Here is a 14,174-nt window from a genome sequence, read left to right as displayed (position 1 = left end):
CTTTAACACCTAGCATTGTGCCTTCACATAATGGACATTTAATAATTTTTTTTTATTTAATTGAAAAGTATTTCAGAGTCCCGTAAAACCTGAGGCCAGATGAATTGTGGTAATAGTATTTTTGCCAAGGGCTTTGATACTATTTTTAATTTTGAGGACTTTTTCTTGGGCGTTTGTGTGATGCATGGAGAATGATACAAATGGAATAAGAAGATCTGGCTTCAAATCCCTCATGTCACATACAATAGCCATATGGTCATGAACAAGACTTTAAACTACTTGGCCATGGATTCCTTTTCAGGGTAATAGGGATAATATTGCTTTATTTGTAGGGATGTTGTGAGGCTCAAATGAGATATATTTAATAAATTTGCATCCATTAAGCCTCCAGGTGGTAGGATGAAAAAATGAAACAAACATCCCCTCCCTTAAAGAAGCTAACATTCTGCTTGCTGTAAAAACATGTACACAGATAAGTCAACACAACCATATGCACATCAAATACAAAGTAATTTGGTAAGTAGGCACATTAACAAATGGGTAGATTCACAGAAACAGGGATAAGGAAGGAAAATCTATGCCAGGCATGGGATGTAGCTTAGGTAAAATAAGAGAAATAAAATGCCATGAACATGATAGTAGGAAAGCCAGTTTTGCTGAAACATAGAGGGCATAAAATGGAAGAATATGAAATCTATTTGGAAAGGTAGATTAGATTTTGAAAGGCTTTACATGCTAGGCAATTCAACAATTAATAGTTATGACATGCTTGCTGTGTGATAGCACTGAGCTGGATGTTGGGAATTATTGTAGGGAAAAGGAAGGGTAGGAAGTAGCTGGGGATCCTCCTCGCCTGCCTGGCAGCATGGAAATTGACCAGGTTTTCTTCTTAACTAGTCTAGGGAGTTTAAATCAAATCAAAGCTAGACTCAATAGAAAGTCAGGTAGATTTATTTGGGATTTTAGGAAAGGGAAGGTTTGGGAAAGTAAAGGAAAGTTTGATCTCCAGCAGCTGTGCAGGGACCAAAACTCCACCCAGGTTCAGGGAAAAAGGTGCCCAAATGAACTTCTCTCTTCTTTTATTCTTCCTCAGACACCTCCCACAAAGGAAGTGGTGGGAGGTGTCTGAGGAAGTTGTAGTAGAGAGTCCTGGGAGATGTAGTCTTCCAGGGCTTAAATCCATTTCAAAATATACAAAATATAAAGATAGACAAAAGTAGACTCATATTAAGCAAATACAACATATTTACAAAGTAATACACAGTCATTTCAGGGAAAGGGCACGTGGGAAGGAGAAAAAAATCCATAATCATGTGGAGGAGATAATGTATGCAAAGTTCTTTATAACTTTAAATGATTATATAAATGACAATTATTAATCTTGTTTGCTATATAGCACAGCTCTCCTTTAACTCATAGTTAGTGCCATGTGGTTAAATTAGCATTACTTTTTTGAGTTAAAAGTGGTTTTTTCCCTTAATGCCTAAGAGATAATAGTAATATTCCCAGCTACCTGCCAGTGATCCATACATGCAAGTAAATGGAAAGGAAAAAGTATTACTAGCCTCTAACCAAAGCATTGTAGAAGATGAAGGCTTTGAACCAAATTGGCATTTCTTCTGTTTGAGTAATTGCAAGCATACCAAATCATTATAATTATACAGATTTGATTATCTTTTTTGATTGTTATTTATAGTTGAATTTGGAGAGGCACTTTGGTTTGAATCTTATCTTTAACTAATTAAGTCTCTGTGCTTGTTTCCTCATCTATAAAATAAACATTTTAGTACCTACTTGATAGAATTATTGTACAGATCAAATGAAATACTTGCTGTGATAAAATAGTTTGTAAAAATATGTTTTTACTATTACTGTGATTAAAAATTAATCATCTTGCCTTTCCATTTTAAGGTTACAGATTGCAACACAGTTAATAGCCAAGTATCCTGCGAGTCTTCCTAGTAGTGAGCTTGCACCTTTATTGATAATACTACACCAGCTCCTGTCTCAGCAGCGACGAGGGGAACGTATTCCATATGTGTTAAGATGCCTCATCGAACTTGCATTGTGTCAAGGCAAGAAACTGGATCTGGAAAACTCACACAAGTCAGATCTCTTGAAACTCTGGAATAAAATTTGGTGCATTACCTTTCGTAGTATAAGTTCTGAACAAATACAAGCTGAAAACTTTGGTTTACTTGCTGCCATAATTCAAGGAAGTTTGGTTGAGGTTGACAGAGAACTTTGGAAGATATTTATAGGATCAGCTTGCAGACCTTCTTGGTAATAGTAGTATGTTGTATTTCTGCTTTTAAACTTAGAATTGTCTTTGTGGAGCTAATATACTTGTGGTTTCACTTGAGCATTTTCTCTTGAGGTTTTCTTTACTTCACAAATTTTTGAAGTTTGATCATGAAAAGCCATTATGACCATAATAAATGTGACTTTGACTTTAACCAAGGTAAAGAGATAGTTGTCATAGAAGTAAAGAGTCATTCGTTGAATTTCTTCTGACTATTGGGTCCAATTTTTAATTTGTTATTTATTTACTGAGACAGTAATTTCAGTATCCTATGCTATCTTGAACATAGATGCCATTAATAATTTTATTATTCCTCAAATAGTTGTTTTCTTTCTAAGGTATTCATTTTGTATAGGATTTATTTGCTTCCTTGAATTCATGATATGCATTATCATGGATTTTGCAATTTGAGATAGTGCAAAACTAAAGAATAACAGATTTAAGCAATTTACCGAGGAATATATTTTTACTCTTTTGACAGATAATGATAGCATTTTCTTAATAAAAATTGTTCTTTTTTTTTTAAGTCCTGCAGTATGTTGTTTGTCATTAGCCTTGACCTCCTGCATAGTTCCAGAGATGTCAAAAGTACAAATGGATCAGAGTGTTTGTGAAGTAAATCAAAGTTACTCATTAAAAGAGTTAATTATGAAGTGGCTACTGTTCTATCAGTTAGAAGATGACATGGAAGAAAGTACAGAGCTCCCTCCAGTTCTTTGCAGGTAATTCATCTTAAGAAGAAAGGTGTAGGGCAACTAGCTGACCCAGCAGATAGGGAACCAGACCTAGAGAGGGAAGTTCTAGGTTCAGGTGTGACTTCAGACTTCTTAGCTATGTGATCCTAGACAAATTACTTAATCTCTGATTTCCTAACACTCACTGTTTTTCTGCCTTGGAACTAATACTGTGAATCTTTTTTTTTTTAATTTTAAACATTATTTTATTTGGTCATTTCCAAACATTATTCACTGGAAACAAAGATCATTTTTTTTCCTCCCCACTCCCCCTCCCACCACTTTTCCCTCTCCCATAGCCGACGCATGATTCCACTGGTTATCACATGTGTTCTTGACTTGAACCCATATCCCTAATACTGTGAATCTTAAAACTACTCAGACTATACCTTAGAAGATTTTGTCTAGCTATTCCCCATTTTTAACAATGAAGGTACTTGGTCAGGAATGTATTGAGAACTTTTAAAATTACTCCACCCTGCTCAGATAGTGCCTTAGGAGAAGATAAAGTTGTAAACTCCTGATTGAACAATGAAAGTCCCTAACTCATACTTATAGTAAAGCTAGAACCTTAAGCTAGGTCTATTTTTAGATCTAATACAAAAGGGTGTTAAGTACCTATAAAGGTTAAATTAATCCCTAAAAGGTCAAGCAATTTACAAAAGGCAAGATTAACAAAAGAAGTGTGAAGTTTTAGTCTAACCAGAGAAGGTGAGAACAAAAGAAGATAAGAACTAGGAATGGGCAGTCTTGGGGAAAAAAGCATCTACTGTGATTGGTAGATGTGAAAATTTAGGGGAGGTGACATAAGAGAAAATTTCTTTAAAAGGAGAATTCAGTTCAGTTTGGAGTTAGTTCAGTTTGGAAGTTGAACTGGAGGGGAGTTCAGGAGTTCAGTGAAGGACGAGCTTGCTTGAAGACGATCTTGTGGTGAGTGATAAAGACTGACTCACTCTCCCTTAGAGTCAGGGCTAGGCCATTTTGGCCTAGGCCCTTTCCTACTGCTTGGTTACTCTCTCTCTCTCTCTCCTTCCCTTAATTCCTTCATTTATATTAATTAAACTCTTTTATATTAATTAAACTCTCCATAAAACCCAGATGACTTGGGTATTTTCATATTTGGGAATTTTCCCATGGCGACCACTTAATTTTAGATTTAAAATCAGGACACTAAAAATTATCTTTAAAGTTTGGCCAAAACCTTTACAGTTTTGGCAATTCATAGTCTTGGCAAACCACATTTTCATGGTTACAATACTTAGTATCCATTCTAAGATGAAAGGTAAAGGTTTTTTAAAAAAGAAAGCTGCTTTTCATTTTATTTTAACATTAATAAGCATTTTTTAAGCCATTACATCAATCAACAATTTAAAGTGATTACTGTGTGCTAGATGCTGGACATATAAAGACAAAATTGAAATAGTCTTTGCCCTCAAGGAGTTTATATTCTATTGGGAGAGACAACATATCCATTAATAATAAATAGCTGACAGGATGAGGAATCGCATCATGAAGATGGGGGCACTAGAGCAGAATCTAGAAGAAACAGCCAAGGGCTTCTAAGAAGGGGGTAATGAGGAGGCAGTACCATCCAGGTGTGGGCATAGATTTGGGATGGCAACCAGGGCAAAGAAAAGTACACAGATGGGAGAGGAGGAGTCTGTGAAGAATAGTTTGGCTGGCCCATAGAGTTTAGGAAGTGAAGTAATATATGATGGAGCTTGAAAAGTAATCTGAGCCCAAATCATAAAGGGCTTTAAAAGTCAAGTAGAAGAGCTTATATTTGATCTTAAAGGCAATAGAGAGTGAGACGATCAGATGAGCACTTTAGGAACATCATATTTGCAGCTCTATGGAGGATGATTGGAATAAAGAGATATTTAAGTCAAGGAAGCCAGTTAGTTTACTCAAGTAATACTGGGTTAGAGGTGATGAGGGCTTGAACTCTAGGCTAGATTGTGGCTTTCAGAATAGATAAAAAGGGAAGAGAAATGGTGCTCAGATAGGAACAATGAGATGTGGCAGCTGAATGGACACATGGTGAGAAAGAGGGAGTAGACAAGATAGTGCCAAAGTTATAAACCTGGGTGACTGAGAGGATGTTGTCTTCAGCAGAGATTGGGAAATTTGGAAGAGCAGTGAGTTTTGGGGAAATTGGATTATTTGACTTTTAGACATGTTGAGATTTGAGATGCCTCTAGGATATCAAATTTGGAAGATCTAATATACAGATGGAGATGAAGATGGAGCTCAGGAGAGAGATTAGAGCTAAATTTATACAGTATAGATTTGGAGTCATCTTCATTGAAGTGATATTTAAATTAATTAAATGATAATTACTATCCAGGAATAATGTTTGAAAGTCTTGTTTTAATCTCGAATATGTATGTATTTATTTATTTATTTAAAGTAGATACTATTTACTATGTTTTAAGATCATATGAAGCAGTATTGATTCTGAGTTGTAAATGAAATGGTCAAAGAACTTACGTTCTGTGGGGGAAATAATGAGCATACAGATGAATAAATGTTAAATAATATGGTGGTGGTGTATCAGTAACTAAGGGGAATCAGAATAGGTCCCCAAGTGGTGGCACTTGAGCTGAACCTTGAAGTAAGCTAGGATTTTAAGAGGTTTGCTTGGCAGTTGAGTCTTTCCTGATAGGCATATCAAATTCACTATGTCCAGAATACCATTCCCACTTCTCTTTCTGACCTCAAACCACTCTTATTTTCAACTTTCATATGGATTTTCGAGGATACCACCATCCTATTCACCCAGATTCCGAAATTTTTGTAGTCATCCTCACTTCTTCACTTTCTCGTCACCTATATTTAATCAGTATTTAGTCTTATAAAATTTACCTCCACAACATCCCTCATATCCTTACCCTCCTTCTCTTGACTTACAATGCCATAATTTTAATTCACATTCTTATCATTTCTTGCTTAAGCTCTGGTGATGATATTATAATTGTTTTATCTTCCTCACATCTTATCCTAAAACTCAGGTTTGATCATGTTCCCTGCTCCCAGCATGCGGTCACCCCATCCCACCCCCCCCCCCCCCCAGTTCAATAAGCTTTGCTCCATTGGCTCTCTGTTGATTCAAGGCTAACATACAAATTCCTTTCTGCCTGGCATGTATAACCCCTTCATAATATGTATGGCCTCAGCCTATCATTCCAGGTTTATTATGCATTACTTCTTTTCTTTTCTCACTTCTGGCTCCTAGTAGCTGCTAACATGCGACAGTGGCCACACCCTGGGCAACGGCTTCGACAGGCCGGCTAAACCTTGTGAGGGTAGCCATCGGGTCATAAACCCCTGGCGAACCAGGGCCTTGTTCATCCAGCATGTGAAGACTGCTTCAGTTGAACAGACGGAAGAAACCAAGAAGGTTCAACGGCTGAGATGGCGATGCAGCAAACAAAGCACTGTGGAGTGCTTAGGGTGTGTTGGAGCACAAAGGACAACACGGCCATCCAATGCAGCTGAGGAAGTCTCCAGGTGTAACAACCTTTCATGCCACTGGACCCAGGCTTCCAATGCCAAGAGAGTGGGACTGTCTCTGTGCATCGACTCTTCCACTTAAATCTCATTCATGCACAAGTGTCTTTGTGCGTTTGCAATCGTTATTCTTGGTTACCGAGAGACTTCTTTTCAGAGCCTTGATGGATGAACAAAACTGGTTTTCTAACTGTTCCTTTTATTTCACACTTAACTTTTTGTGTTTTGTTTTTCATGCCTGGAATCCTTTCTGTCTCCTTTGCATACATAGAGATGGGATTTATTGTTATTTTTAAAATCCTTTCCTACTGTCTTAGAATTCATCCCAAGTATCAGTTCTAAGGCAGAAGAGCAATAAGGGCTAGACAGTTAGGGTTAAGTTAAGTGACTTGCCCAGGATCACACAGCTAGGAAGTGTCTGAGGTCAGATTTGAATCCAGGATTTTCCTTCTTTTGGCTTGGCCCTTTATCCTTTGAGCCATGTAGCTCTCTTGGCAGGAATTATTTTAATGTAGTTGCTTAAATATATTTATTAAACTCAAGTGAAAAACTTCTTCTTCACAGTGATTTTCCTCATCTAGCCCTGCAATCAGTTCTTGTGAGTCTCACCATGAAGCATTGTAAAGAGGCAATGGATTTTTTCCAGAGTGTATCTGAATGGTATGTAAATTTATAAATTTCTGTGTTTCCCAGCACTGTATTCTAATGTAATTTGGAATACCTCTTATTAAATGTAGAATCATTTATTGATCACTTTCCATCTGTGAAGATTTTCCTTGATATCAGATGAAAGGGATCTATGATTTTAATTTGAAAAGTCTGTTTGTTTAGGATAGTCTGACCATAAAACTAAGGCCTTATTTTCTTCCAGTGAGCAGCAGCAAAAAGGCAAAGTGGAGGCCACATTCTTAGATGTAGAAGAGCTATATCTTCAGACAACTTTTGACCAAATGGATTTTTGTACCAATCTGATGGACAATACCTCAGAAAAAATCCATCCTAGTAGTAGACTTTCTGTCCATCAGAATCTAAAAGAAAAACTTGATCACTATCTTCTGGGATTGTCTGAACGTCTTCTAAATAATTATTCTTCTGAGGTGAGATTTAAGAATAAAATTAAATCTATAACTTTGACCAATGATTTTTTTTTTTTTGCATATTGAATTATGGTGTTTTTTGGGTCCTGAGTAGGAATGACTCTCAAGGAGAAAATCAGCGGCATAAAGAAAATACTATCTTTAAAGGAAGGGAAATTCAGCTGAGGGAGAAAATGGGCCAGCAAGTATTAAATTGCATTTGAGTTGTGCTAGACTGTTCCATAATCTTAGAATCTCTGAGTTAGAAGTTATTTAAACCAACTGGTACTTGAGTAAAAATCCTCTTTGCGACATTGAAAATGGTCATTCAGCCTCTGCTCTTGAGATGGCTTCTTTTATTCTGGGACAACTTCAGTTATCAGGACATTTTCCCTAATATCAGTGCAGAATTCATCTCTTCCATTTCTACTCATTTTTCCTAATTCTTTCCTTTTTTGTAACAGAACTGTTTTGGTCTTCGAAGACTAATAATAATAGCCAACAATGATACAGTTTAAAAAAATTTTCAGAACATTTTTACATATTGTTTGGTGTATGAAGTCCATGAATTCAAGTAGTAAGTAGTCTTTTGGGGGAAAAAATGTACAACCTTTTTTGATTTTTGATTGTCAGAGTAGTCTAATCAAAATAATGTTTTATGAATATTAATATTAAAGCAGGAAGATACATGAATTAAAAAGCATTTATTAAGTACATACTATGAGTAAAGCACTGTAGTAAGTATTGGGAGGACAAACAGAAAAGCTTGACTTGGCGAGATAGCACATAGAGGAGGTTTTAGCTATAAGTCAGGATTAAAGACCCTATATTGTCCTTAGTGTGTAGTGGTAAAGCAGATATTAACATATCTTCTTTAATGTCATTTTTACTGATTAAAAAGATATCAGTTCTTGATTATGAACCATCTGATTGTTTCAGGGAGGAGATATTTGGATAATTACATCCCCCCCCCCCCCCATTTAAGGTTTAAGCCTGTATTTATTTTGGATATACCTATTTATGTACATGGTGTTATCCCAATAAAATATAATCCCTGAGGTCATGGGTTGTTTCATTTTTTTTTTTACCTCACTAACATTTATTTGAGGTACTACACAACACAGCCACGTGGAAGATGTGGCATGAATTGGGGTCCAACCCCAAAACTCTGGGAGTGATGAAAGTCCAGGGAGAAGCTAGAGAATCACAGATGTAATTGTTTCACTTTTGTGGCAATATAATCAGTGCTTAGCACAATGGCTGGAACATAGTAGATACTTCATAACTGTTTGATAATGGCAAAGCACAAAAAGAAATCTAAGGCTCTTAGATAAGATAAGATGTGGAAAAAATATAGTAAATTGGTAGGAAGGGATAGGGCATATCCATGAAACTTAAAGTTTCATGTTTTTTAGGAAAAATTCTGAAACCATATTGAAGAGATAATTTCTCATGTTTTTTCTCCTTTATGACATAAAATCTCTATTAGAGAACAGAGAAAGAGCCAGAAGGAAGAATAAGAAGTTGCAGGAGTAACAAGCCTGCCTTCTCATTCCTGCCACTTAGAAAGCCTGAGAGAAATGTGCTTGACCATTTTCATTTCTTTGTCATGTGATCCATTTTCTAAATTCTGCATTGTTTTAATTAAAAACAACTCATTAATGCTAACGGAACTTTCCTGGAAGAGAAAAGAATATTTTATTTTCCCTCGTTTCCCTCTTTTCACAATCATTTAAATGCCTACTGTGAAAAAAGCAGTACTGTAAGCGTTATGGAGTTAATGGCCTCATTAAAACCAATCTTGTTTTTTTAGAGTTTATAGCTAACACAGTGTTGTAATTATGTGTATGTATATACCAGAAATGGCTATAGTCAGATTAGAACATATTCATTTTAAATGTTCTGTTCAAAGGCCAAGTCCTTAGTGTTTTTCTGCTACTTGAGGAAGGAGAGAGAGAGAGAGAGAGAGTCAGAGTCTTTGTCTTGATTGAACAAGTTAGAGCCTAGAATGTTTGGATCAGAATTCCATTCAGCTATTTGGATTTTTTTTAAATGTTCACAAAGATAAACCACTACTTTTAAAATTTTACTTATAGCTATACAATTAGTTCATTTAGAAGGTAGTCACAGAATATTTAAAGCCATTTATTCAGTATTCAGAACAATACCACATTAACAGAAACATACTTTATATTTGTGCTTGTGGTTTATTTCAAGACTATTTGGTCAGAAGCTCTTATCCGATGTTCTAGTCTTTTGGTGGGTGTTCTTGGATGCTATTGTAATGCAGGGATATTATCTGAAGAAGATGCCTATACATCAAAATTGTTCCAGAATGCCAAGGTAAGAAAATATAAGCTGAGACTTTTAACAAAAAAAATTTTTAAACCCTTGATTTCCCTCTTAGAATCAATACTAAGTATTGGTTCCAAGGGAGAAGAAGCTGAGACTTAAAAAACAAACATCCAAACAAAAAAACCTCTTTCCATCTGTCTAAGGCAGAAGAACAGTAAGGGCTGGGCAACTGGGGTTCAAGTGACACAGCCAGGATTACATAGCTAGAAAGTGTCTGAGGCTGGACTTGAATCTAGGACTTCCCATCTCTGAAGCTGACTTTCTGCCCACTAAGCCACTTAACTGCTCCCAAGACTTTTTTTTTGACAGATTTTTAGTAACATTTATTTCATGTTCAATTGACTTATTTGATAGGAACTTGACATTTAAGAAAAGTGTTTAGGATAATAACAATAATAGTGATACTAACTAACATTTATATAGCTTTTATTATGTGCCTGACCCTGTTCTAAGTGCTATATAATTATTATCTCATTTAATCTTCATAATATTTGTGAAGAGGTACCTTTATTATCCCTCTTTTATAGATGAGGAAACTGAAGCAAACAAAGGCTAAGTAATTTACCCAGTATAACATAATTAGTTAAGTGTCTTGGTCTGAATTTGAATTCAAGTCTTCCTGGTAGATGCCTAGTGCTCTCCACTCTTTGTCACCAAATTTTCTCTTTATCTGCACAGTGAGGACTCAGTAGTCTGTTAAGATCCTTTTATTTCTAAATTAGTGATCCTGTGATCCCACATGCATGATTACATATTATCTTCTACTTATAGGAAAATCTGTATAACCAAAATATCTTGAATCTGGGCTAATTTGTATAATTTGTATAAACTCTGGGTGTTTTTGTATAACCCATGTTTTCTTTAATCTGTAGATTTGAAATTAATTACTTTAAATTTAATTAGAGATTACTATTTTTGTATTGTATTGCTTATTAAATTATTCCTTTGCCCAGTGAACATTCTTTAATGAAGGCTTACCTTTTTTTTCCTCTTTGTATACTCTCAAGTTTATTTATTAATTAAAAAAATTTTATAGACTCCTTTTCCTTCATGATTTTTAGTTCTGTGATATTAAGTGCTTCCTTATTGCATTTTTATGAAAAAAATTCAGAAAGTTAAAAAAAAGTGAAATTTCTGCTGCTGTATTTTGTTTTAATTGTTTCTGATGTGTTTTCCTTTATTTCCGTTCTTTAATAGTCTCTGATGCAGTGTGCTGGAAAATGTATTACTTTGTTTAAAAGTAAGATAAATGAAGAATCTAAAATTTGTTCCTTAAGGACTATGATGTCGCTTTGTACCAACTACTTGTATAATTGTACAAAGGTAAGATTCCTTTTGTTTAATGTTTTAGCCTTGTAATTTCCTCAGCAACTTGGAATATATAGATGGCTATTTGTTGCTAGCATCTTTTTTTAATCACTATAAGTGTAAAAACAAAGGTAAGAGAGAGAGAAAGGGGTTTGAGCAGAGACAAGAGGCAGAACCCCAGAAGCCTGCCTACTCTAGCCCTAGCAAAAACCCCTCCCAGGTGTGTTCAGTCCATTTATAGCCCAACCAATGCCAGGATGTAAGAAAAGGAAACCCTGGGAAGAATAAAGAATGCTGGGGGATGAAGTCCCTCGGGTACAATTTTTTTAAAAACACATATTTCCCCCCCCCCCCCCCCTCCACCTCCCTGGGATCCATTCAGAGACCAGTCTCCCCAGTGGATAATTTTAAACATAACCAACTTCTAACTCTAAAGATTTTTTAACTAAAGGTACAGTCAGGATTGCAGTTTCTAAGGGCAAGTTATAATAATTTGGGGATAAGAGAGAAAGAAAGAGAAAAAGAACAAAACCGATTAGGGGGCAGTTCCCATTGGCATAAAAGTGTACATTCAAAACAAAAATATTCAACCCCCCAAAGATCAATTCATCACATCCAAAAGTTCACTCTGGATCTTTTGGAGCAGTGTGTGGTCTTTACAGGCATCTTCATGGTACCCTCTGTAAGCAGTTCATTTTTTCTGGATTCTGGGAGGTAGAAAATCTTTTATTCTAAAATTATACTCAAAAGAAATTAAATTTTGCAAAATAGGATAATAACACATTCTCCCCTGAGGAGGATATTGACAAACACAAAAATCACACAGAGATACATGGCTGAGGTATGAGGTATATGAATCATTGCCAAAGAAAAATATCAAAAACATTACAAAAATCCAAATAAAAGAGAAAATGGATGAAATATAAAATATCTAAGTCTTATATGTAAAAATCCTAAGTAAGGAAAAATAAAATTATATCAGGTCCTTGAATCAGGGGCGATTAAAGTGATTTATGTCCTATAAGCCTGTAATAACAATCATGCTCTTACCTACTCAGCAGCGAGGACTACAGAAAATTGCCTCAGTGTGAAAGACAGAAAAGAGACTTGATTTTTTAAGCAAATGGGAAATATCATTCCCTGGTCTGATCTTTCCTTGTCTCTCAGGAATAGGGGAGCCAGAACAGCCAAAGTGTGGTATGAGGAGCGTGTTACAAAGAGTCCTGTATCTAACATATGTCAAACAGCCACAACCTCAAGTCTCACACAAAGTTCAAGTCTTCTTGTATTGGCGCAAAATCTCATCAATCCTACCAGGATTGGTTTGTCTTTTTGACCTGTGTGCTTATTTGGCACTATACAAGTTAAGTCTGTGCTTCCTTGGCACCATGCAGGTTAAGCCTGTGCTCCTTTGTGATCCCTTCTTCTGGAATCAGACACATTCAGTAAGCAAAGTCTCATAATATTTAAACAACCAGTGGCAGGTTTCCACAGTTGTAAAGGGTGAAATTATGGCTGAGATTGAATGTATAATTAATTTAGGTTGTCAAAGATTTTATTTATAAAAATCCTAATGGAAAAACCCAAATAATAAAATACCCAAGTCAGCTGCCAAATTTTATGGTGATTTAATTGATGTAGTAGAGAAGATTTAGAAAGTAAGGGTTTGGAGTATGAAGGAGGAAGATATCAACCTGAACTCCAAAAGGGGCTCAGCTGAGGTGCCTGAATCTGAATCAGGTCAAGGACAAAACTCACTGCCAAAACCCAGACAAATAACTGCCAACACTCCCAAGATGTTGGAACATCTAGAATGCTGCCAGCCAGAGTTGCCTCTCTAGGGAAAGAGCAAGAGGCAGGAAGTGATGTGCCTTATATGGACATTTTTACATCACTTTTCTGCATCTCATCTGTATCAATGAGGACTTAGCTTGACTTAGGACAGCCCAGAGGTCTGTCCTTTTTTTGCACAGGTCTGTTGAAGGCCATCTCCTCAGATAATTAAATCTTGAGTTTGATGCAGACCTTCAAAATCTTGTTAAACTGAGTAGGGTGGAGAATGTAGAGTTTCCAAGATCTGATTCTGTTATTCCAAGTAGCTCCATTGTTATTGATCAGGAAATAGCTAAATCAGATCTTCTAAAGAATGATTAGGGTGGAATAGTTTTAAAATTCACAATTCCCGAGGAAGACTATTCTCTCAGATGGGTCTTGTAAACATACCAGCTATGAAATTACAATAGTTAGAGATAAGGTGAAAGATATGAGAGAGACAGACAGACAGGCAGACAGACAGAGACAGCAAGTCACATTGACAAAAGCCAATTAGTGGGCAGTCCCCTTTGGCATTAGAGTGTACATTTAAAATAAATGTTTAATCAACCTTCAGTTCAATCAACCACACCCCAAGGCTCATTCTTGATCTTGATATAATGTAGGTTTTCTGGCATCTTTCTGCAATGGTTCATTCTCTGGATTTAGGAGTTAGCAAGCTTCTTCCTTGAAGATCTTTCTTGAACAAAAAATTTCAAAATCTTGGATTTTTATTAAAATACAATCCCCTCGTGAAGTGGGTGTTAAAAAAAACCCCAAAAACATCCAGTTCAGCTCAGGATGTATTGTTGAGTTATGGGGGTATATGAGTCAGTTATTAAAAGAATTCAAAAACAATAAAAATAAACAAAAAAAGCCCCAAAAATATATAAAGGGAAAAAATATGGAAGAAATTAAAACTTTTGGGAGAAAGAAAAAATAAAATTCAGAATCAGAATCAAAATACCAAAATCTATGTATATAGAATGTTGAGTAAGCAAGAATAAATTCATAATAGGCCCTTGTACAGGTCCAATTTAAAGTAATTTCTATCCCACAAATCTGTCGGACAGAATG

At 35.8% G+C, this 14,174-nt stretch overlaps 1 protein-coding gene across 4 annotated transcripts in view; it reads left to right on the top strand.

The window, feature by feature from the left end:
• The window catches only part of ATM (ATM serine/threonine kinase), a 166,829-nt gene that overhangs the window by 16,373 nt on the left and 136,282 nt on the right, over positions 1 to 14,174 (top strand). For 3 of the 4 annotated variants that reach the window (XM_056794437.1, XM_056794435.1, XM_056794436.1), the window contains exons 10-15: positions 1,912 to 2,283; positions 2,830 to 3,024; positions 7,111 to 7,206; positions 7,418 to 7,643; positions 9,840 to 9,965; positions 11,175 to 11,300. In XM_056794437.1, the coding sequence (XP_056650415.1) occupies positions 1,912 to 2,283; positions 2,830 to 3,024; positions 7,111 to 7,206; positions 7,418 to 7,643; positions 9,840 to 9,965; positions 11,175 to 11,300 (1,141 nt within the window). Of the gene's footprint in view, positions 1 to 1,911; positions 2,284 to 2,829; positions 3,025 to 7,110; positions 7,207 to 7,417; positions 7,644 to 8,086; positions 8,200 to 9,839; positions 9,966 to 11,174; positions 11,301 to 14,174 lie in introns of those variants that run through there. The other variant, XR_008911315.1, reaches the window with a different exon arrangement.

This window comes from Monodelphis domestica, chromosome 4, assembly GCF_027887165.1.
Source record: "Monodelphis domestica isolate mMonDom1 chromosome 4, mMonDom1.pri, whole genome shotgun sequence".
Taxonomy (NCBI): Eukaryota; Metazoa; Chordata; class Mammalia; order Didelphimorphia; family Didelphidae; genus Monodelphis; species Monodelphis domestica.
Note: the sequence above shows the minus strand (reverse complement) of the source record. Positions and strands in the feature narration are given on the sequence as shown.